Raw genomic sequence first — 25,205 nt, 5'->3', positions numbered from 1 at the left:
CATGCTGTTATATTTCCTAGCTAAACAGCGGTTTCAGACGAGTGGTTAAAGCAATTGGGAAATTCTGTTCTCACTCATCTTTGTGATGCTCCATGTCTGGAACATGACAGGCTGTGAAATGGATTTTCTATGAACCATAATGACCAATATTTGAATCTTGCACATGACACAGTACCACTAGTGGTATCATAGCACTACCCAGCACCGGATACCATCTACATCACTGAACTGGCTTTCCATATGTAGCAATAAACGTGCAAGCATAGGTTTACAGGAAGACCGAGACACATCAATCTTTACCTACATATTGAATAATCCCTCTCCATGCTTAATTTCAACAGTCAAAGAATTCACAAATAGCAAAGGAGGCCCTCCACAGCAAGAAATGGTTTTACAAATTAAACTGATTCAGCACCTACAATAATAATGCATTCAGAGAGCACACCATTGATCTGTTTTGATGATCCCTCTGAAACTTTAACTTCAATATTACGGAGAAAAAGGTCTCTAGTCTCAGTTAATAAGCCTTCCTTGTCAGAGCAGTAACTTGAGAAAAGAAGTTCAAATGCTGCAGCCTTACTCATCACTCACTACAAAATACTGTCATTTAATTAAATCTGTTTTTTTGTGATGACTGTTAGGAGGAACATGGACAGCGCTTCACTTGCAAGGAAGCTGTTTCTTTGCAGAATGCTGCAAAGCCCTATTTTTGGCTGCTTACGAGTAAAAGAGAAATGCTTTTGTACCCTTATATTCTAGATGGTCTCACTAGCATAATAGGTCATTATTTCTACAATGACAGTTCTGACACTCACAGTTTTCATCATCCTCTGAATTTTGCCCATGTTTCATGTCATCTCTTCAGTCATTTTCCAAGTGAGCTTACAATGATGCAAGATAGAAAAGCTAGTTCACTGACCAGGTCTGTAAAAATATCCAACCCACCAAAAGCTTTGGGAAGAGACTTGCCATCCTTCTTTTGCAAACTAGGGCCTAGACTGTATCATCTCCCTTCCAACCTAAGTTGTTCTATGAAATGTTCCTCTGAAGTCAGCAGATGCATTTCTCAAGTAAAAAAAGCACAGGTACATTGTATTACCCTTGACAGCTCTGTTTATCTACACAAATAGGCCATCTCCAACAACTGTCATGACCCAACGATGTCTTCTGAAACTTAGTTCATGTACACAAAAACCATGTAGAATTTATTTTTAACCATAACGATGGCCTTGTAGCTCAGCCCTGACTGTTTCCCCTTTCCCTAACTTAGTAACTGTGTCTTTTTGTCCTTGGCATGCACTCTTCAATGAAAATCCAGGACTGCCCTGCTAACACAATGCGTCATTTGACAATGGAACCTGATTATCACGAGCTTCAAGGTAAAAATGACTAACATGTTTGGGAGAGCGAGACCTTTGTAAATTGTATTACTAACCATACAAGCACATCACCAAAGGCTCAGCATTTCTACAAAGGGGATGTGACTCATCACTGCTTCTCACATTGTCATTTGTCCTCTACTTACGTTTTTCTTTCTCCCCAGTGAGGTAAGGTGGGGGTGGGGAACAGCATTTTGTAGAAGACTCACAATTAAATACAAAACTAGGAAAATCACTAGAAGAGTACATTACAAAGGACTCTAACCACTAACCTAAGTAGCCATGCTTACTTACGTTCAGACTTCTATTACAGAAGCTTCTCTTCGGAGAATGCTACTTCATTTGCATTAATTTGCACCAGTATTATGTTTTATTGGGACCAGACTAGCTGATGCAAATAAACCACAAGAAATTACTAAGTGATATGAAAAATAAAATTGTGCGTCTTTTAAAGCCTACAATGCATTATCCATTCTAGTTATTATTCTGTGCAAGTTTTTAAATCTTACTCATACAAGTTTGAAAAAAAAAAAAAGAAATAAAAAAGAAAGTAGGCAGCTATTGAATTGAGCTATACCTTCCTCCAGGTTTGCTAAAACATCCACGGAAATCCTAATGATAGCTCATAGAACAATAAGTGGTTCACTGCAGATGGTAAGTAAGTAAAAAACACATGCCAACAGAATGCTAATAATTCCACCCGAGTGTCAAAAGTTATTTCCCATTTGTTCATCATGCTATTGTTCTATACCGATGAGAAAAATACACGAGACACATCAAAACTACCTGGGAAGGGAGAGGAAAACAAATAATTGAAGTCATTTAGTTCATGTTAATATGGAGTCTGTTTTTCCCAACACTGACAGTAAGCTACGACAACCAGTTCTCTCATTCTAGTAGCATTTTACTGGAATGATGCCGTTACTTAGGGGTAGCAATGCTTTTCTATGTCGTCGTCACCTCTACCAGATAAACCATCTGTAGAAATGCTGACAATGTGAATGAATTCTAAACTGGTGTTCAAATTCTCTTTGAAAAATAAGTCTTTCATTTCTGAATTTGTATAATGCAGTTTAAAAAAGAAAATAAAAAAATATTTTCTCCCTATGTGACCAGCACCCTCAGCAGCTTGAGCCACATTAAGCTCTGCCAAGTTTAAATTCTACTCTTAGAGCATAGTATCATTCAGAAAAACATCAATCCCAAATCAGAAATACGTCCCTAGTTTACAAAATATTTTAACTGAGTCATTTACTGTCAAAAGCTTAAGTTCAGGAAAGAATTAAAGCACATGCTTAAATGTGTCTCTTAGATTCATGGTTCAATTATGGCCTCGAGAATCTCAAGCTTAAGCAGAAGCTTCCATTTGTCTTGAGACAAAGTCCCTGAAGTTAAATACTGTAGATGATACAAGCTGCATAAAGGCAGGATGGTGCTCCAAAGCCTGTGGCAAAACTCCAGCTGACTTGCCAGCAACCAGGATTTCGCATCTGAGCAACACAAATGCTTCTGTAAATGTTTAACGTTTTCCATGAAATATTGTTACTGAAGTCTAGGCCCGTTCATTTTTGTAAAGCCTGGATAAATACCAGCAAACATAGACTCGAAGCTCCACTATCTAGTATGTTAGGTAAGCCATCCTTTTCTCCAGTTCGTACTATGGAAACGACACTCAGAGAAGCAGCAGTAATTCTTCACCTAGACAGCAGGTTTGAAATTATTTTTGCAAAGAGCAAAACATTGTTTTTATCAATGATCTTTCACCGATCAACTCCAAGGTGAACTTTATTTTGCTGCAGAGTCAGAGTACTAACATTTAGCATGATTTCTATTTTACAGTTTTAGATGGTCTACATATCATCTAACGTACAAGCAGACTTCATCTGCGGTGAAGACGACATTTCCCAGAGGTACACCCCTCAGGGTGAACTTAGCCATTACCCTTATTTAAGTGGTGTAATGATTATTCTCAGCTGTGTGTTCCTATCCACATGTGGCAATTTGCCACCGCTCAGTATAAATGGCCATGGCCCTGCCAACCTGATCATGGAAATGGCTCACATTCAAAATTACTTTCCTGAAAACCCCAAAATAATTAAACCACACTAAAAACATGTAAAATTCGGAGAGAAAAATGCAGAAGGGTTTTGGATGCTAAACTATTTCACTGCCCATTTTTAACAATATGCCAATATTCTCAAGAATACAAAAGTGGTTTTGTTTGAAAAAATACGCCTAGATTCTTCTGGGTCCCTTCCAACTCAGGACATTCTTTGCTTCTGCATCAATTGTTTATAACTATAGGCCAAGCAATATAGCTAAAATACATGTTAACCTTACAAACATTTATGTCAGAAAAAATGTAATTAAAAAAAAACAAAAATCAAAAGAACCACCTTCTTAAAATGTCAACAATCAAATTGAGTTAACTAGTATTAGCTTATTTTCCACATTATTTTGTCATTTAACAGATACATGTCATTATCATTAACACTGAGGCAGGAACTTGGTCTGAAAGCTGATTTCTTAACTGAATAGGCAGGGTTTCCAAGGAGTTAAAATACTAAGTCCTTCCAACCCTCCCGCATTGTGTGTCTGCCTCCAGCTGGCATACTGACACTGCAGTACTTCGGTACTTCCACACCAACACTCAAGATCTACAGCACACCAAGATACAGGTTTATCTCACCTCCAAAACCATCAGGCACATATGTTTTAAGCACAATGTTGCAGAAAACCGTTGGAAGAGAGAGTGGTTTGTTGCCCTCATTCCGAAGGGAAATGTGTCTGTAACCTGCTTGCAGACCATCCAGAGGCAGGATCCTCTGACCAATCAATTTATTATTGTCATCATACACTGCTATTCTCAGGACAGCAAGATCAGGGAGAATAACCTGGAAATCCATAAAATGAAGAAATTCAATGACTCTAATACAGTAGCACCCTCCCCACCTCCCACGTTTGAACCATTCACTTTGTACGCGAGCAACAGACTATCATCACTGTAAGATAATGTCATTCCCTGCAAACTGCATGCTTTAAGATGAATCTTTCCTAGAAAAGCTTTTTTCCACCCTAAATAATGGGTAGATTTCAGAATATGCAAATCCTGCAGCTTACAGTTACACTAGCTAAATCTTTTGCATATTTATTTTTCATTACTGAAGACTGGTGACATCGGTAAGAAGGCAGGTAAATACTACATGGGAAACGACAGATACCATGGCAGTCAAGGGTAGGGAGTGCTGAATCAGGAGGAATTATGACAGAAAGACGGGATTTGGGATGTATCCAAAAGGGCAATAATGGAAAGAGCGCAAGCACAGCCTGATGGGGATGTGTGCTGAACAGCAGGTTCTGCAAAGGGGAGAAGCAGCCAGAGCAGGGCAGGACAGGGTGACAGACCTCCTGAAACGCCGTGCTGCCAGCAGAAGTGGGTGTGCTGTACTCACGACATGAAGGGTACATGGTATGCATGGTGGGCAGGAACGCTGCCAGCTATCTGCATCTGTCAGCCCCCATCTGGACTGACCAAAACAGTAACAAAAAAACCTCCCCTGCCTTCCCTGGAACAACGGTGCTGCCTCTGTGCACAGAGGAGCGAGGAGAAGACAGCCTAACCGAGACGTGCAGCTTCTCCACCAGCTTGCCTCAACTGTATGCTGGGAAAGGTCTTCCTATTCCTTCCCTACCTGGCTCTGTTCATTAGTGCTTGTGGGACAAAAGGGAAGACTTAAGTAAACTGTGTCTACTATCTCCCTTACACTTTCCCCCCGCCACTTCCATTTTCAGTCTTAAAGGGCACAAAATAAAGCATGCTTTTGGTCTCTGAATCCACCTGAGCTATTCATGGATATCCTGCTCTACTTGATTATAACTTAGCACTCCCAGCACAAGTTATCACCAGCCCTCACCCCCTCCTCCGCCTTACACAACAGAGTGACAACACAGAACTCGAGTTAGAATGACTGAAGCTTTATTTAAATGAAAATAAAAACAAGAAAACATGACAGAAGAACAATTAAACACATTACCTGAGAGCAATTGGGTAGGGATTAAACTTCAGCTTGAGGAGAAGACTGTAACCCAAATAGGGCAGCTGAGCTCCCTCCTCTACAGGCCAGAGATCAGCACATCTTTCATTACATGACAGGCCCCATTACAGATTTGCTAGGGAGCAGGAGTGGGGACTAAGAAGTTTATCGTTCCCTCTCCATTAATTTGTTCTATGGTATTCTGGTAGGCACTTCCACCCGCAGGACATTTTAGCACTGTGCACCATTTCCTCCAACTAGAGGAATTGTTCCTGCTGTCTTTATGTCACTCCTCTGCTTGGTCATCAATGTATGTCTTGATTACAGCGCTAAGCCTGATATGACAAGGGATGAAGAAACAGAATCTCTTGGCTGACTTACAGTAGGAGTTATTCAAGAGAATGTGCAACCATGTAATTGTTCACTGCAGAGTAGAGCAGAAAGTCCAAGGAATACTGGCATCAGCCACTGTACCCATGCCACGACACACAGATACCCCCCTTTTAGACTGAAACTGTGTGCACCCTGTAGTCTCTGGGCCTTGTGATTTAAGAAATCAGAAAGCAGCAGATTCTGGCCACATGGCCAGCAAGCCATGGGCAGCACGATTGCCTGTCATTGTACCTAAGCATCTTCCCTGTACCTCCTCTTACACAGAGGAAAGCACATGAAGTCACATTCATTGCAGAATATATTTGAGTCCAAAAAAACCTCTTGCATTAATTACATCTCTATTAAAAATGGTTATACTGTTAAGAAAGCAGATTACATGACTAATATACCCAAGTGTGAAGTGTTATCACCACTTGGCAAAGTCTGTCACTGGAATAAAACAGCAACAATTTTGCATGGCAACAAAACAGGTGTAAGCAAAACAGGCGTTAATCAAAGACGACACTGCTAACACATGTAGTCTGGACGAAACTCCAGCCGACAGGAAGAAAAAAAAAGTGTATCATATATATAAAGACTGAGAGATAAAAACTGAACACGGACAACTGATCTCTCTCTTTAAATCCCCCATACCAAGAAAAAAAAGGTTTGTTTTTCTTTTGTTACTGGAAAGAAAAAAAAAAGAAAAAGGTACATGATGCACATGGACTACTGAAGGAGGGAGCTGGCAACACATCTGAGGAACACAGCACCCTTCCAACTTTTCCATGTAATAACATTGACCTTAGCTTTGGAAGCAGCATCTCACCTGCCCTCTGGGCTGAAGGAACAGTGCAAGATAGCAGCCACTGCCAGGGCAGGGAAGAAGAAATCTCCAAGGAATGATGGTGTCCATCAGCGGGGGCTCATTCTGAGCAGACTGCATACCTTGAACACAGGCATGGCCACGGAGAAGGTGGCTACCTCCAAGTGGGAGGAGGAAGCAAAGGGGAGGGAAAAGCCAAACAGAAACAAACAAACAAAAAAAATCATGTGACAGCTACAGAGGTTATCCATCAGAAAAATGAAACAAAGCAAAATTAAAAAAAAAAAAAACAAAAACTAAAAAAACCAAAACCAAACAACCTCTTGAAAGCTTATTTCAGCTTCAGATTGTTTACTGTGGTAAACAGGAACCCTACAAACCCTTTTTCATGGGAGCAGTACTTATTCATGTGAACAGTCAGACTGAAGCAGGGAGGGGTGGCTCAAGTGAGCAAGGATGCTCATGTGCAAAAGCGCTGGCAACCACAAACTGCGCTTTCCAAACAGCTTACCTTTCGAAATACAAATGATTCTTCATTGTAAACAGGGTTCAGACCATTGTTCATCACCATGCGTGTTCGAAATTCTTTACGTATCGTGTCCGTGGGTAAACCATACATATCCACTTCTACATACGTACCGATTTTTTTGTCTGATAAGAACTGACCAGATATTACCTGCAACATAACAACAGAGTAGTAAGGAAAAGCAATACAAAGTACACAGCATTTTATGAATACTGGAAATATTGGTATTTTTTTATTGACAGCAGTCTGAAAAATGCTTTATATGGAACAGATATATTTATTTCATCATATGAAAATGGTATATTTAGTGCTAAAACTGCACTTCTTTAGCAAAGCTTTTGTGATAAGACCATAAATATATCTTTGATTTGAAATTATTGCACTCATTGTGTTATGGTATTAACAGCTGTAGGTCAGTCAGCCCAATTAGCTGATGTCTCACAGGTGCATTCACTATAGTACTGAAAAACACTGAATGAGACAACCAGGTTGGGCATTGCTACTCCGCAACTTCAAACTTTCCATCTGGAAGCACTGTTACCTATTATATGTCTTGACTACAAAGAGCTGAAAGGAAGCTATTGTGCTGCTTTCACTTAGGTAAAGGTTTTAAACTAATCACATGTCAGTCTAATTTCATATTATGTGTCTGGGAAGTGTAGGATGCTTAAAAAGCAAACAAACAAAAAACTCACAGGATTCCTCTACATTGTTACGTACATGAAGACTCATTGCAATTTTACTCCAAGTAAGATTAATCTAGCCACAGCAGGTGATTACTCCAGGGAAAATTTTTATTCCATGAAGATGATCTAGTCCTTAAAAATACAGCTAATGTTTTCATTACTATGATCAAGGAGGGAAGAAAAAAAACCTGAAGCGTTTTCACAGACCTAAGCTCATTTCAAGTCCTTTTCTTTTGATGATCTAACATTCTTCCAGGGAACACTCTGGATAACAAATCTGAAAAGTTATGTGGCCAAGGGGTACCATCACTGGCTTCAGTCCACTCAACTCCTTTGTAACAGAATTTATATAAAATATTACACTAGTTTTAGTAAGACAAGAAGAGCAAGTGGCAAAATACATGACCTAAGAACTATGTCTAATGATACTTGGAACTTATGTTCTCACCACCAGATCCCACTTCCTTCCTGGAGGGATTGTACTGTCATTAACATTAAAGAAAAACAGCATTAATAAAAAGTTTTTGTTCTTCTGAAGTGCAAATGAAACTTAGTTCAATGTCTAGAACGCACAATGAACCCTTGGCCAGAGAGAGTTTGAAATTTCCATGCTCCACATAGAAAGTGATAACCGAAAGCTTAAGTCTTTTGTTAAGCCGCATCTAAGTGAAGTTTGCATAATTTCATACTATCCACAGAAATGAACTTCACTCATTTGTTCATTCGTGAGGGCTGATGCAATTCAAAAAGAGCACAAGGGGGCTTAAAATTCAGTGATAATGGGTAATAACAAATCATTTCTAATTCTATCATGTTCTACTCAGACCAAGTAAACATAGAAGTCTTAGCCAGCAATAAAAAAAAACCACAACAAAACAAAACAATGGAAGCAATTTGATGAAATCCACACAATCCAAACACATTTTCTGCAGATATCCTATTTCTGTTGACATTTAAATGTGATTTTGGATGTGATAAGATGACAGAAGTTTGTCTGTTGCTGTTTTACCTGTACAGAACATGTTGCAGCAATTACACCATCTACAGGAGTTTCAGAGAAAGGGTCAAACGTTCGATCTGGTCGTCGCATGAAATCTGGTTTAAGTAGATACCTTATTTCAAGAAAAAGAAGAAAAACATTCTTGTGTGGAAACTGAAATTGTATTAAATACAAATAAAACGGATGTTCTAGCTTTAACAATGAACTCTCCTACAGCACTGTAAAATACAGACTATCATTCTAGCTGCAAGTGTGAGGAAGTAAAAGGAAATGTTATGGTTGTCTAGAATACAGAGAAATGTTAATCTTAATTTTGATTTACCAGCTACTGAGACACGAAATCAACCTTTGATTTCCAGATAAAAATAAATGTCATATAACCAAGGACACTTCAAAATAACTGAATTGTACATTTTAAAAATACAGTGAGTTACCACATAATAAAAAGTAGATGCTCTCTTCGGTTTTAATTCTTTAACACTTTGAAAAAATACAGAGGGCTTATTCAATTTTATTTTTTTTTAAATGAAGCAGTTCCACAGAGTCAAGACTCATATAATAAATTTCAGTTTGAAGCTAATTTTTTCATCTTGGTTATAAAACCTTAGGGGAAACAGCTGATAATGTCATTGCTGACAGATTGTTAATTACAGTAGCATGAAAGGTACTACCATAATAACACTTACAATACATCCCTGAGGACTATACACTGGATCAACACATCAATAAAGCTGATACGTGCTCTGATGAATCAAAACCCAAGGATTCTGCCATTAAAATAAAATAGCAGTTGATCACAGAAATGCTGTGGTACACGTGACAGGGGTTCTCTTCCAGTGGTGGAAGAAAACATGTAACTGGAGTCATCTTGCTAATTCTGCAGCCCTGACAGACAACATCTGCTAGAAGAATACTTTTTATCCACCCTTAGTCTCTCTAGTGAATCACTGGTACACAACGATAAAAAGGCATGGACAGAATTCAGAAATAATTAAAAAATGCTGGAAAAATTCTAATGGAAACAATGTCAATATCTTCTCCCATTTTTTCATAACATGACTTCTGTTTAGGAAAGTAATATTCCTAATTTTTCTGACGTTATAAATGTGTGTGATTTCATAATATTTTATTAATTTAAAGTAGGTTATGGGCAGAAGGGAACCAGTAGAAACATCCTTAGCCTCTGCTTCAGGCCTGCTGAAATAAAAAAAATGCCAAAGCCAGAGTGACTCAATCTTGTTTCACCAGCATGAAAACTGTAAATCAGAGAAAAAAGGGAGTACAGACAGAAGGAAATGTAATTTATTTTCATTGCCCTGCATGCTTTCTGTGACTGAAACAGCATCACATTTATAATACATATAAAAATATACCACTACATTACTGTAATACCAGAAGACTGACATAAGAATCAAGTAATTTAGTTGATAATGATGCCTGTCCTTCAGAGCATTTGGCAAGAGCGAACATGTGCTCTTTTACTAGTCTTGTGGGTCAAACAAGAAAGGAATCATACTCTGCCATAAAAGCAGCTTTGGTATTCTTCTGATTTTGCCATTCTGACTGAAACGACCAGAGACTGCACCTTTGTCAAACTCAACAGTCTCTATCTGGAGAGTTCACAACTGAAATAAAAGCATGGAGTGGGCAAAGCACTACGATGCCCATTCGCAGATGAGGAATTTTACCAAGTTTCATCTACTCAAGATTTTCTTTCTGAATAACATTTGCATTAGTAAAAGAGTTGTTTCTTCCCACGATGAGTTTGCAGATTTTAATGTGTTTCTGGACTGTCATTTCCTATAATTCATCAAACTTCTCCTTTCTCTTGATGTTAATGATCAGCCTATCCTATTAAGCTATAAACTCAACATTTGAGAAAAATCTATCAACATCACTTGAGCACCCTTTTTCATGCAAAAGTCATGAGCAAGAACATAGAGAGATGAAACACTTCAGTATTCTCTGTGAAATCTGCTCTCCAACTGAAGTACACAGATTAGAAAAGTGTTCCCTATGTATTAAGACTCAACCTGTCCAAGTAAATTTGGCAATTCTGTGAACTGTGCAATGAATCTCCATTCTGAGGCGTATCTTCAAAGAAAGACTGAGAACAGAAGGTGAAGGTGTATTTAAATAACTGTGTATGGTGTTCATGATCTTCTTCATAATTTGCACACAAAACCTCTTCTATCTCATCTTTAAAAACTGGGCATAATTAAAAAGCATATTCATCAGAATACCTCCTTGCAGGGGACGATTCTCCCTGAATTCTGCTAATTTCTACTCTTCACCTAGCATCCCATTTTTCTTTTGTAACACATTAATAAAATTTTGTCACTATTAATTAAGTCATGGTAAAGGATTCTGATACACAGTGACAACAGTTTAAATCATATCACTCACCCGCATGATCCATTATATTCAAATTTTCCTTGATTCAACTGCATTGCTAGATCTGTCAAGAGAGAAAAAAATTACTCTCCTTCTGAATGATGCAGATCATGAACAATGCTTTTTAGGAAAGAAAATAAGATTGTTTGTCCAGAATAATCAGTTTAAATAAAAATTAAATTTAATGTGTATAAAACAAACACTTTAAGAAACAAAAGGAAGTAATGGGAAAACTTCAGATTTATTCACAGTAGTAACAGTTTTATCAATCAAGCTGTGGTTAGAAAACAGTCTCTCCCTGAATTTGAACACACTCGGTAGGCAAAGAAGCATCAGACTGTGGTCATGTTAAGTGCCTGGGATGGGATTTCCATCATCTAACTTTTGGTATCTACAGTATAGATACCTCTGTTTCTGCTAGTGATTTAGAATCACTTTGAATAATGGAGGGATACAGGCACTTTAGCAGTGCAATTACTCTCAGTCTCAAGCAGACATATAAAATACACTAGATGAGGCATCTTAGAAGTATGTATTTCTCTACAATGACCATAGACAACTATCTTTGATGAAGCTGTCTATATCCTGATGCTTAAAGAAGGTGAGATGAATATCACACTGGTTTTCTACGGGCTTAATTGAATAAATTCTCACAAAAGGAAACCTCAAAGATCACAGCAGCATTGCTTAGTTTTGACATGTAAAGCATCTGAGTTTTATTCAATGCATTATTACGGCCCTTGTATACAAAGACCGATAGAAAATATATAACCCCCCCCACCCCATCCTATCCTTTCCCAAACTTTGTAAAAAATAAAATGTTTTCCTGCAGGTTTCCAAGTACTCTCTAGTAAACTAAAGTCTGCCCAACATACTCTGCCTTCAAAAGGGAACAAAATCTTTTCGGTATGTTCTCCATTACACAAAATACAAGATTCTTATACACTCATATCAGTTATTATTCGCTTTACTGGGCAGCCTTAACTTGTATTTCCTCAATTGTTCTTCAGTCTGATAGCACAGTTGGATCACAGAAGACTAATACAAGAAAGTTGCTCACACCCAATTATACAATTACCACTCCTATTTTGCAATATAAAGGGGCTGAGAATGACACGCAGTGGACAGAGGCAGTGTTGGGAGCAGCATGAAGCTTGCGTATCTGCTCCAAGCTCCATATCGTGTCCAGTGGTGTGCTTTACAAGCAGTGTATTCTGGTACAGCTTTCTCTTGCTTCCTCAGCTAGTGAAATCAGTGCAAAGCTTTGCAGGACAGAACTCGGGGTATGATCGTTAGGAGTGTCTGCAGTACCAAAGACAGCGTTCGGGGTGAGGGGGTGGGAGGGGGCTAGGGAGCAAGCACAAAAGCACTATTCACAGCTAGAAAAAGAAAATGGAAAAGCTGCTCTGTTACATATATGACTGAAGACATTCCTAGATCAATTAAAAAAAAAAAAAAACAACAAAACCACACTAACAAAAAACCAAACCCACAACAAAAACCCCTACTCTGTTAGTTACATTCACACCTTCACTGAACAGGAACAACACATCTCCTCTCAGTTTACATTGTGGAGAGGCATTTACATTCCCTGGCATCGTTCTCTCAGCTGGGATCACAGACCCCATTCTCTGATGCTGAACACATGAGACACTAACACTTCACAATAACTGGTCTAGAAACGCATTTGGCGCATAGTCATTGCTTTTACCATCTTAATTTGTACACTCCTTCATCTTTACTTTGCAGACATGCAGCCAACTATACCAAAGCTGTGTTTTGTGAAAACAGTGACTTCCCTGTAATTAACACTTTTTATTAATAAAACATTTATTTGTGAAGTTACAGTCTTCTATTATTTTTCCATGAAAGGGGACTGAATTTTCCTTCTATGTATGGCTTTTTTATTGCTCCTTGTCTTACGCTTCTGTAATTCCACCCCCCTGTATTATTTAGCCATATGTCTGTTTCCTCAAAAAGTGCCAGAAGCAAATCCATGGCATCTGTTTGAGGCTTACTGCCCAAGCCATTCTTTAGGATTGAGGTTCACTGGTCGTTGCTGCCTACCTGGGGTCTGATAGTTCAGTGAGACCATCTGGCAGCCAGCGTTCCAGAAAATTTGAGGCATGTAATTACTGGAATCCACTCGGCCTCCCTTTGGGTATATCCGACTCATTTGTCGTTTATTATAACTGTATAATTCATCAAGGAAAATGAAATAAAAAAAATCATAGAAATGTATGGTCATATCCTGGAATATCTTCAATATTTCTTACATTAATCTTACTATTTCTCATTCTATGAGCTACTTTCAGTTTTCCTTTATAGATGTGGAACACTGTAAATCTAGAAAGGTACACTTGTTGTTTATTTGTAGCAATAGCAGAGAAGTGGTATGAGGAGGTGAAAGGATACTTCACAAACTCAATGGCATGGGTCTTCAAATACCCTAGTCCGACTGATTCATTGAAAGAAGACATATTATGATGAATATTCCGTTCTAGAAAGAAAAGACAAGACATTTTAAAACACTTCTGTAATCATGAATCAAAGTCCAAAACAATGCACTATACATAACAGCAGGATATAGCACATTCTGGTCTGTTTCCCCATTATCTGTCACTCAGAGAATCAAATCATACTGAAGAGAAATTTCATAATATTTCTGACTTGGTTTTTTCTTCCACTTCCTGGGAAATCAACAAAACTTTCATTTTTTGTCCAGGACAAAATTGTTATTCAGAGCCTGTGCTGTGCGGCTAGATAAGGAAAAATAACATGATAAATGGTCTACTGTGCAATATGAAAGCCTCAGCTAACTGCTGACCACTGTGACAATCACACCCGCCTTACTTTACTGAAAGATGAACTAAAAGTAGTTTAGTTGGAAAGGCCTATAGAATATAATCAACCTCAACAGCTTCATATTCTCCCAGTAATTTAGTGACTCCGTGTGGATGACCAATGGAATAACATGCTAACTTTACATTCAAGGAAACAGAGACCTAAAAATACACCGATGACGATCATTAAATTATAAAAGTCTTATACCATTTATAAACTCAGGAAATGTAGAGATTAAAGAACTGCCTAGAATAAGCAGACAAATACTTTTATTTCATTCAACCTTTTATGTTACCTTCTGCTACATCGAAACCTTGAAATTTTACAGGTTGAGCATAGTTGACCATTGTTGATAAATATGGATGTATATTGGTTGTGGCACCTACATATTTGTAAGATGCCATCCACGCTTGTTCATCTTCAACAGTTACTAAACCCTGAAAACACATTAAAAAGAATAATCACTATCTGTGTGTGCAACCGCTATTGTTGGAATTTGCAAATGTAATACCAAATTATACCCGAATCTGCAGAAAGTTAAAGAAAGTGCAAATTAATACAAGAAAAGTGGAAATTTAATGTGACAAATTAAGATTTATTTTCTTACTGACATATGCACCAAACACTCTCAATGTTACAGGATGCATGCAAGAGGACTAATGATAGAAAAGCTCCTAAGCAGTGGGTAAATATTACATGATGTTAGTAGGGTAACTTTGGGATAAAAGATAAATATTACAACGGACTGAACAATGGTGGGAGATAATGATCTATCTTTGCCAAATAAATTCCTAAGAATTGTGATTTAATATACATTTTCTGATAGCAACTGTGGTGGGGCAATGCATACTTGGTACTGAGAGAACTTTCTCAACATCAAAACACAAACATGTTCAATTGCTAATCTTTACTGATAAAAGCAGACCAAAATATAGGCATCATAACTTTCATTCGACAAACAGATGTCACAAGACCAACAAGAGACACAGTACCAAGCTCATATTCCTAGCTACCTAACCAGATAAAAATCTAATCTATCATTCACATAAAGATGCACTATACTTAAAACATCAAAAGTTTTCTACAAGTATCTCATCTGCTAGAAACCTACAATAGGGAGTGCTTCTCATGTTGATCTACCTGTCCAACTTTTTTCTTTCCTAAACCAGTTTGAAACACATTCTTTCCACTGAAAGGCAGGCATGAAAAAGAAAGATCTCTGTCAACGTAAGCAAACTTCGCAAGGCTTACGGCTCATGGCATTTTTCCCAAAAACATTTTTGCTTGTTTTCCTACCAGTGAACCAGTTACCAAAAAATCAAACCTACTGTAGGCTGACAGTGAACTTCTGCAAGGAAGTACTAAGTATATTCAAAAATTCTTACAGTACAGCTTTTTATTTTCAGAATGCAACTTGTGTTTGTCAGAAAGTTCTCCTTCATTATTGTATTAGGAAATAGTCAGTAACAGAAGCACTGCAAAGCCCTTTCTCACGGAAGAAGAATACAGTTCACAGAAGCTACACTACCGCAACTCACTCGCTCAGGAGATGGGAAAGTAAAGGAAAGGTGAAACTACTTGCCAGTATTATGGACATGTCCCTCTATCTGCCATATAGTGCGGACATATTTCAAAGAATGAATACCATGTGAAGTGAAACAATTTATGCCTTGATATGATAAGACTATTATAGTCATAAGGAACGTAACTTTCTGACTGAATAGAATAGCTGAGTTATCAGAATGAGTCCAGGTACAGATTGTTTTATGTGCATTTTAGACTAAATTAAACATCCAGTGGCCCATGAAATCAAACTAATACCATATTTTAATGCTGGTCACTGGGGCTCAATCCAACCGCTTTTCAAGAATCCACAGATCTGCTCCCTAAATATGCCAAATGGTACATCCCTTTCTTAGTAGAATACAGGCATTGTTTTGTTACTAGGTCAGTATTTGTTAATAGAGTTTAGATCAAATTCAGGCCAAATTTCTTTGAAGGAACCAGTCCTTTTTGGTGTCTTCATTTTTGGAAGGTAAATAATTCAGGAAGAACTGACCACCTATCTTCTAAAAGCCAGGTTCCTTCAATGTACCTCCTGCTGACTGCTCAGAATTGCTAATCATCTTTTACTATCTTGATCCATAAATGTCAAAGTAACGAATCACAGTGAAAAGGATGTCAAAGGGGATTACGCATGCCTTAGTGCCAAGGCAACAGTACCCTGCAGACTATAGCTGTGCGACCATTACTGACACACTAGCTCTAAGACAATGTTCTAAGACAATCCACTGGTCATTGATTTTACCTTATTTACTTGCAGACTTATAATTTTTAGAGTAAATGGGCTATACTCTTTGCAGTGTTCACAACTTTCAAAGTATGAATTAGAAAGGGGTAAGGATGGAATGTTTCTTAGAGACTACAGAAACAAAGGAATGGTTACAACAGCACATGACCCTTTCAGGGGCTGGAGAAAACAATGGGGGAAAGTTGATCTCTCACTGTTGTTTAGACCTCCCCATCCCTCAAGAAAAGAGGTAGAACCCACTTAGGAAACAACACAGACTGAAACAAAGTGTGGTTAGAAACAGGAGCAGCTTTGATGAGAGAAGAGGAGGAGGAGAGCGGAAGAAGATGGGAAGAGTCTTACAGAAGGGATTCCTGGGAGAAGATAAATGCAGAAGTCCCAAGGGAAAGCAAAAGGAAGAAAAAGAGAGAGGAAAACAAAGTGCAGTCAGGGTAAGGGAAGAGGGGGGGGGAAAAAAAAAAAAAAAAGCAGAGATGTTACATCTCAGCACCATTCAAGGAACTGCTGTTTCCCAGTGCATGACATTTGAGACTGAGATCAGATACTTCTAAGCAGGCAAAAGTCATGCACTCCTGTCTGTCATTTTCTGACGGGCCTAACCCCAGCATAAAAGTACAGAAGAAACCCTGGAGAGCAAAAGGAGGTAGAGTCACTTTCAAAAATACTCTGTAGGTGCAGTGAAACCGAGCATAAAATTGTTAAACCACTAAGAATGCATGGTAAGTAATACGTATGTTATATATAAAGCAATAAAACAAACTACATAACATCCTGTGTGTCACCTTCTTATTGTTTTCTTGCTCAGAATCTTCAACAGCCTAAGGGAAAAAAATATATATATATTATCCAAAGAAAAAGCAACTGGAAACACTCACAGTAAGGAAAAAAAAAATTCCTCAAAAACTTAATGCATTTAGCAAAAAGTATATCCTTTTCTACCTTCCTGTGTGGCTCATCTGTCCCATACACTTGCAAAAATTTGCAGTTTCTTTCAAATTTGGGTACCTAAGATATGAAATTCAACAGCTGGCTAACGATGGGAACAGGAGGGAGGATGCCAGACAGTTAAGCCCAAACTAGCGCTATCACTAGATGCTCGGGACAGAAAGTTTCTGAGAAGAACGAAGGAATGACACACCCAGACAACACAAAAGATCATCTAATTTGGATATGCAAATTGCCCAGGCTCTGAAAACTTAAGGGTTAAGACTGCTGTAAACTCTGCTTTAAAATGTTCACATTTGGAAAAGGCCTATCTCAAGATGTTATTTGCAATGGGACGGTCTGCTGTCTGTCTGCAATTACAAGCTGCCACTACTGAGAATCTTAGACAGAAAATGTTGACTTGGCACTGAATGTACATTCCTGAAGAATAAAGATCAAGTCACTGATCAGCAAAGAAGCAGAGAAGTTACCCAAGGGCATACGCCGAGGATGAGTGACTAATCTGAAAAAAACAAAAAAACCCCAAAAAACCCACAAAAAACCCACAAACACAAAACCCCCAAAACCCAACAAAAATTCCCCCAAACCCCAAAACACTCAGGTAGTTAAGGACCAGCTGATTTAGTAAGCGAAACCAGCCCTAGAGCAAAGAAGTTAAAGGATACTTCAGTGAGAGGATTCATAAAAGTTCTGAAGAAGTAAAGATGTTGACTTGAAGAGATATCAAGAAGGCAGGCCTGATGTCTCGGTGATACTGCTAGAGACATACTGCCAAGGGCAATCTGTGCTATGAACATTTTCCATACCGGTACTTCTATCTGGAAACATACTGCCAAGGGCAATCTGTGCTATGAAAGATTTTCCATACCGGTACTTCTATCTGGAATAAGATCCAAAGGTAGCCAGGCAGGAGAGAAGTGGTCAAAATACTTGAGTGACAGAGGAGCATGATCTGATAAGGTACCTTAACGCTCACATGTGCTTTTTTTCTGTAGCAAGCAGCAATCACAGCTTCAGTGCCAGAGCAGGCTTAGTTTTGAATTCCAATATTCAAGTTACTGAGCAAAGACCAATAAACTGTACTAAATCAGGTACGAGTGGAATAAAGGGGACTCTTACACTGTCTGCCAGCTGGCTGTCTGGTACAGCCCTGCTGCCACCCCACCCCACTGGGGAATGATTGTTCTATTTTTCCTTCATTGCTGCAGGTGGAAGGGAGAATCTACGCTAAGAGTTAACAATAAAAAATGACCCAGGGAATCCCTGTAACAAAGACACAGGATGCAGCCTTGCAAAAGAATATTGTTGAGCAAGGAAGCTGATATTCCATCTCATATTAGCGCTCTGCAACTGAGATGCAAAGTAAAGTATCAGAAGCAGGAGCAGGACAATGCTTACTGCCTTTAATTAGTATTTTTGATCAAATCCTCCACTTGTATACTGTTTCCCTATATACTGATTCTGTTTCCTCAATAAGTGTTCTACCCAAACAAGCAGAGAGTATTTTTGGCTACAAAATTTTGTCTTCTCATGAACCTAAAGGTTAGGAAGCTGGTGAAGATCTCAGGTTTGACTCTTCTGACAAGTGCTGTGATGTTTCCACAAAACAGAGTGTCTTCTACACCCACCTCCACGGGAGGCTTCCAAAGAAATATATATAAGAAGCAATCCCACCTTTTTGACACTGATGGCAACAGCTTCTTTTTGACTGTAATCATCTACAGTAAGGTCACTTCCAAATTTGTACTCTGGATGAGCTTCTTCTTCCTGGTCAGCTGCACAGAAAAGAAAAAGGATCAGTGCAAAAAACACAGCAACTGCTGGTTTTGTACGAGACATGAAACAAATGACAGTCGAATATACAGGTTTGGTTTTGGCTACAGGTTTGGGGTAGGCTAAAGCTGGGACATTCAGTATGACATGGGTCACAGGCAGTACCTTGGTTCAGACACTTGCAGGCAATGCATGATTTGCCTCTTCTGAAGGTGGACATTTAAAACAGACAAGGGGAATCACACCCTAGATATGTCTACTTTTCTCTGTTGGCCACAAGCACATTCCATATCACTGGAATGTGATATCTGAAGATATCTGAGGTTTGGCAAGAAAAATCCTATCCCTCATTTTATCCCTATAAATTATGATGCAATAATCCAATCTGATGTTGACACAAGTATCAAAAATAGTGACAAAATCTGTTTTCAAAAAAGATCACAGCTTACCAGTCTCTCTCACACACACATATACACACAGTGAAAATCTGACTTGGTTGCTGCTCCAATATGACTTCTGAATAGTAAGTGGAAGTTAAAATTACCACTAGTACCACCAACTGAGCTCACATTCCTACCACAACCTGCCACAGAGCCAGGAGCAGCTATAGTATGTATCTGAGATGGTAGAGTTGAACATCTATATAAAAGCACTGAGACCAGACGTACTGCTGCCGCCACAGATCACAGGCATGTGGGTAACATGCATACTAGCTGCTCATGCCGGCCTACTGATTTACCACAGGCAATGTTTGAGAGCCCTTCTGTATGAAATCCTCACCACTTTCTATTTCTTCTTCATTGTCATCCTCTAGGATATTTACAGGAGCAGCAGTTTCCCCAGCCTCCATCATCTTTTTCAGAGCATCAAGCTGTTCTGTTAGTAAGAAAAATAAAAAATAATTAGTGATGACTTCAACAGTTTGTAGCACAAAGAAATACATGAGAACAATCATAAGGGATTCTCTGACCCTGAGAGCTACTTTTACTTAATGGGTCTCTAAGTTTTCAGTTAGCAACAAAATTTTACAGAGTAAGAGCATCATTAGACATACACTGTTGTTAGATCTGAAAACTGGTCAGTAAGGGCTGTATCCAAAGGTCACTGAAGTTACGAGAAATATTTCCATAGACCTCAAAGGTCTTTGGAGCAAGCACATTACTTCTACAAAAAGTAAACAGACAGCTATGTCTTTGGAGCTTGATCTATGCAAATAGAGGCAAAGTGCTTGGATTTTCAGTTGTGTTCCCATGTGCATTTCAGTTACACACTGTGAACACAATCATGCATGACTGAAGTCAGTGGAAGGTCTGCATGCTTATCTTTGAATGGAAAAGGACCAGGCTTTATCACTACAGCCATACTGGAAACTAATGTAGCAACATTATTATTACTGAAAGATGATAAATATCAGAACTGGCAACAACAGCAAGAGCAGCAATTTAAAATTCCATTTCATTTTATGCTTATCCTGGAAAAACACAGCAATGCAAACATACCAGTGCAGGCAGAATTTACAAGAGATTCTATCTGCGTCATATTTTAGCTCAACAAGCAATCTGATAAAAGTCCCAGGATTACATTTCTAGGTCTATCTATGCCTATGCTACATGCTGATATCAAGGCATAGACTCTGGCACTCAAATGAAACACAAGGGCAAACGTGTCATTTACACATAATTCATGCTCTTCCAACACTAAAGTACAAGCAATTTGGAAACTTTAGCAACACAGTCTATTCGTATCTATCTGGACTTTCATTTAATACTTGACAAGCTTCACTTACTTTTCTCTACTTCAGGTTTCAGCCTTTTATTCTTTATGAGAATCTTTCTTTTGAGGTCATTAGGAGAAGGTAAGGCTTTACCTGGATCAAGCTGTAAAATAATTTAAAGAAAATGCTTAATAACAGCTATTTGGCCTCTCTGTATCCCTATTTGGGATTTTGACTTTAGGACAGCAATGGTACAGGGCAGTGAACAAGCAGTGCCACCTCAGGCACAGCCCTGGGATGTAGTGTGATTGCAGTTATATTGTCTCCTCTGCTTCTTCCCTATCACATGGGAAAGCTGTACTCAGGTAAATCTTGCTGGCTGAGGCCAGCACATTGGTCTCCAGCCTACGCCTTCCTCAGCTGCGCTGGTCAAAACATCTCCTCCTCTCTCCTCCCTAGCAGTGGGCACGGATGTGACCTGCAGCTCTTCATCAGAGAACTTCCGACTTTCCCTCTCTCCCTGCGGTTCACGCACAGTCCAAGTCACAGTTTAGCCCATTATCATTTGATCTCTAAATAAATCACCTTTTATGGTCCCTTCAAGCCGTAACAACACAAGTGAGGCAGCCCACACCTACTTACAGAGTAGAAATGGGCTGGCACTGGCAAATGGAAAACTACCCACTCCTTAGCTAGTTAATGAGGACTATTTTTGCCAGAAGGGCTACAGGGTCACATCTTCAGTATTTGTGAAATGCAAATGGCAAGTTTCACATACACAAGAAAGCACTACTAAAAGGTTTGTTCCAGTTTAGGGAAGGAGAAAAAATATTGAGAAAAGAGAAAAAGTACAAAATCTTCTGATTTAAGCCCCATCACATCATTGAGGCTAAGAAACAGAGATTTGGGTATGGTAATTAGCACCCTCTCCACCTCAGGCTTGCTAAGAACATTATGCAGAGAGTTGCTGGTGAAATGGACTGTGGTTTCTGGTGAACTGTAAGTGATACAGGAGTAGAAGATATTTCCAAGACTAGTAAAAATTCTTAGAAGAAATATTCAGATATTCTTATCCTTAAATCCAACTCTGAGCTACGCAGAAACAGCACTCTAGATAAAGAAACAAACGAACAAAGGATCACGACTTGAAACCAAATAAAAGCAGCAGAGGTGACAAATAACAACCCAGAAAAAAACCCCCAACAAATCAACCTAACCCAACCTCACAAGAATGGGCGCAAACCTCCTTGCAGGAGGGTAGATTATCCATAGCCATCAGGCTAGCTCAGTCATGGGAGTTTCAGCATGTTGGATGAAGAGAAAACACAATTGTTCCTGAGAGCACTTGGGTTGTCATTCCACTAGATGTCAGTGCCACAGAGCTCATTTATCCCCAGGCTTCCAGGATGCCAGTCTGCATCCCCAAGCAAGGGCACAGTTGGATGCCCATTCGGACAAACATTTGCTTCTACTTAAAACCAAATCTGCTTCAGCCAGCACCATGTCTCTCCTAAGTCTGCCCTCCTCAGTCGACTAGTCGAGGTACCAGAAGCCAAGCACTCATAAAATACATGTTTCAAGCTCCTTCTGCCATCTCTGCAACATTTGCTTTGTCAGCAGCTAGGGACTGAATTCACCCATGAGGAGGAATGGACACAAAATGCAGAAGGCTCAGTAGGGCTACACAGCACAGGCAGATGAGGCTTAATATTGGGCCCCGAGGTACCAGCATGGCAACCTTTAGCCAGTTCTATTTTAGGTTTCCCAGAAAGCTGCTGGAAGTTGTCATTTGTGAGGAATGTGGCAAGATGCTACATACATGGCAGAGGAACACTACAGATTTAATTCTCTGGGATGCACTTTTCAGGGTAACAATCACCAAGCCTTGTGCGTTGCTGTCCCTGCAACATGCAAGGAAAGCCAAGAAAAGCACAGCTCTAGAGATGATAATGCCCGGAGCCCCCTTTGCTAGGGTCACATGGACAGAAGCTGAAAAGAAAGGCAGAGTCCTCTTTGCTGTGGTCCCCCACAGCACTGAAGAGCATCTGCAGGTCTTGGGTGGCTGCTGACAGACAGTGAGCCCGTTGCTCAGGAGAGTAAGGAAGGCCTGGAGGAGAAGCTGCAAGCACTGGCTAACAAGCTTTTGAAATCTCAAATATTGTGTTTGTGAATGAGTGTCTGTTATTATCTCCTGCCATGCAGGAGAGTGAAGTGCATGCAGATTACAGTGCACTTGATAGTCCGAATGAGACTGCAGGGAACTCTTAGTGCTTAATTTAATTCTTAATGCAGTAGTGGAGGCCACCTAGACTGCAGGACCTGATCTGGAGCATGAAGCATGCAAAGTGCAGCTGAAAGAAGGGGTTTCCTCAGCTGAGACCATGCAATTTATAATTAATTGGTTTTCAACAGTGACTGGCAATTTCAGAGTTACGTATGACCTGTAAATACAATGTATGTGGTGTATTTTATGTAGGTGCTGATATTACGTCACACATCAAGGGGATGGATTTCCCCAGGCTGCTCGCCAGAGCCCTGTACAGAAGAGATTAAATAAATCAGATAAGGACAAGTTTGTACCAAAAAGTATAGACACCCAAAATCACTAGTTAGTTTTGAAAGCACAGGACTGGCAGTGAACAGCACTATAGGTGATATGATCCCAGTTTATCATCTCTTGTACATACAGCTAATATAAAAAAAATAAAGAGACTAGCAGAATATAACATACTGGATGTGTTTCTAGAGGCTGCTTCAACAGGAGATCTCCAAAAAGATCTTCACAGTATTTTGACATCTTGTACTGTTGATATTTGCTGGAAAAGATGATGCTGGTTAATTTTTAAATATATAAAAAGAAATCACTATTACTCAGCAAAACGGAATAAGACTAAGTAATGTAGACATCCCAAATTATATACTGCCCGTTTTCTCTCAACTGAGAAGTATTACTTTACTGTAATTATACCATCAATAAAAGTCTATTATCTGACAGATTAATTTAATAAGACGAAAAAAGCAGATTAACTGAATCCCACACAGCTAATGGAACATCCAAATATATTTCACAGTTTTATCACAGATAAAAATATTGCCATTATTAAACTAGATAAAGATTGACTAGTATATTAAAGTACTTTGAAGTGACATTCAGTATACCTGCGTATCTGTACACAGTTCTCAAGTACACTCAAATTATAGTATTTTTGAGCTATCATCTCTCTCACACATTGCACTATTAAAAAAAAAAAAAAGGGCATTATATACCTGCAGTGATTTTCAAATGAAAGAATGACAGGATACTCTGATGTAACAAATGCTGTTTCCTTAATGGCTTGAATTACATCCTATAAAATGCAATAATAGGATTCAAATTAGAGCAGATCACATTACAATCATAATGAAAGAGATTTTTTTGCTCTCCACCCCACCCCGAGAAACACAGAGCTGAGTCTCAAATATGCCAAGTGAAGCCAGAACTAGACCAAACTGTATGCTCATTCTTCTCTGTTCTCCCGCAACAACCTGGACTCAGCACCCAACAGGTGCCCCACTGCGTCTGCAGCAGTGATGGCAGCTTCACCCAGAACCCACCAATGCTACCCCTGGATCTCCTGCCATCCTTCTCTTGCCAGGGAGAATTTCTACTCCCAGAATAACTCCTGCATCCTCAGGCTTATTCCACAGCTAAGGAACTTCTCAGACAATGGAGAAGATATTTATTCTACAGTGGAAAGAGCCACAGGATGTGAAAATATGGGGCAAAAGAAGCCTGCTTCCTGCAATTTCTATGGAAAGGCAGACATAACGCAGGGGGTGTATGATGCGAGTCAGAAATGAGCCCTAAGATCTGAGGACAAGAAACCGCACCACGAAACTGCCTGCCTGTCACAAGGGAGCAGCGTCTGCGTGCTGAGAAGGGTAGGGTGCCCTGCATGGATTCTTGTCTGGGGGTTCTACTGGTGCTTACTGCCAGGTGTAGACGTCAAGCATTTACCTTGAAAAGAATATCTGTACACATTGCTTTTCCATGCGTTATTATTGGTTCTTGGTCTTCACCTTTGCCATCCCAACAGTCCAGCTCAACACACCTAAAGACCCAAGAAAAATGACGTCAGCTTCCTTAGTGTTTCAGTACAGGCAAACTACCTGGGACATGTTCTGAGCAGCGATGTTCAGAGTGGTAAGTTACAAAGCAGTTTTGGGCATTACACAACTCCTTTTAAGCTGCACGTGCGTAATTTCAGACTGCTTTTATAACTTTGGGTATACTATCCTAAATATAGTATGGGTGGGTCAATATATTTACATCTGAACAATAATGTTTTTAGCACTGTAACACTCTTCTAACTTATTCTCTCAGTTAACTGTGACACATGTATGTCAAGAAAGTCAGCAGGA

The 25,205-nt window shown here is 39.2% G+C and overlaps 1 protein-coding gene across 4 annotated transcripts in view; it reads right to left on the bottom strand.

Moving 5' to 3' along the window:
- The window catches only part of PLCB4 (phospholipase C, beta 4), a 92,063-nt gene that overhangs the window by 35,083 nt on the left and 31,775 nt on the right, over positions 1–25,205 (bottom strand). For 2 of the 4 annotated variants that reach the window (XM_009699437.1, XM_009699439.1), the window contains exons 12-25: positions 24,802–24,895; positions 24,072–24,151; positions 23,536–23,620; positions 20,877–20,967; positions 19,871–19,966; positions 18,992–19,092; positions 17,155–17,190; positions 14,357–14,498; positions 13,633–13,717; positions 13,285–13,409; positions 11,230–11,281; positions 8,833–8,935; positions 7,123–7,287; positions 4,069–4,273 (exon numbers count right to left, since the gene is read on the bottom strand). In XM_009699437.1, the coding sequence (XP_009697739.1) occupies positions 4,069–4,273; positions 7,123–7,287; positions 8,833–8,935; positions 11,230–11,281; positions 13,285–13,409; positions 13,633–13,717; positions 14,357–14,498; positions 17,155–17,190; positions 18,992–19,092; positions 19,871–19,966; positions 20,877–20,967; positions 23,536–23,620; positions 24,072–24,151; positions 24,802–24,895 (1,460 nt within the window). The remainder of the gene's footprint in view (positions 1–4,068; positions 4,274–7,122; positions 7,288–8,832; positions 8,936–11,229; positions 11,282–13,284; positions 13,410–13,632; positions 13,718–14,356; positions 14,499–17,154; positions 17,191–18,991; positions 19,093–19,870; positions 19,967–20,876; positions 20,968–23,535; positions 23,621–24,071; positions 24,152–24,801; positions 24,896–25,205) is intronic. The other 2 variants (XM_009699438.1, XM_009699440.1) reach the window with 1 other exon arrangement.

The sequence above is a fragment of the Cariama cristata genome, unplaced genomic scaffold, assembly GCF_000690535.1.
Source record: "Cariama cristata isolate BGI_N322 unplaced genomic scaffold, ASM69053v1 scaffold4004, whole genome shotgun sequence".
Lineage (NCBI taxonomy): Eukaryota > Metazoa > Chordata > Aves > Cariamiformes > Cariamidae > Cariama > Cariama cristata.
The sequence above is the reverse complement of the archived record's forward strand: the minus strand, read 5'-3'. Positions and strand labels throughout refer to the sequence as shown.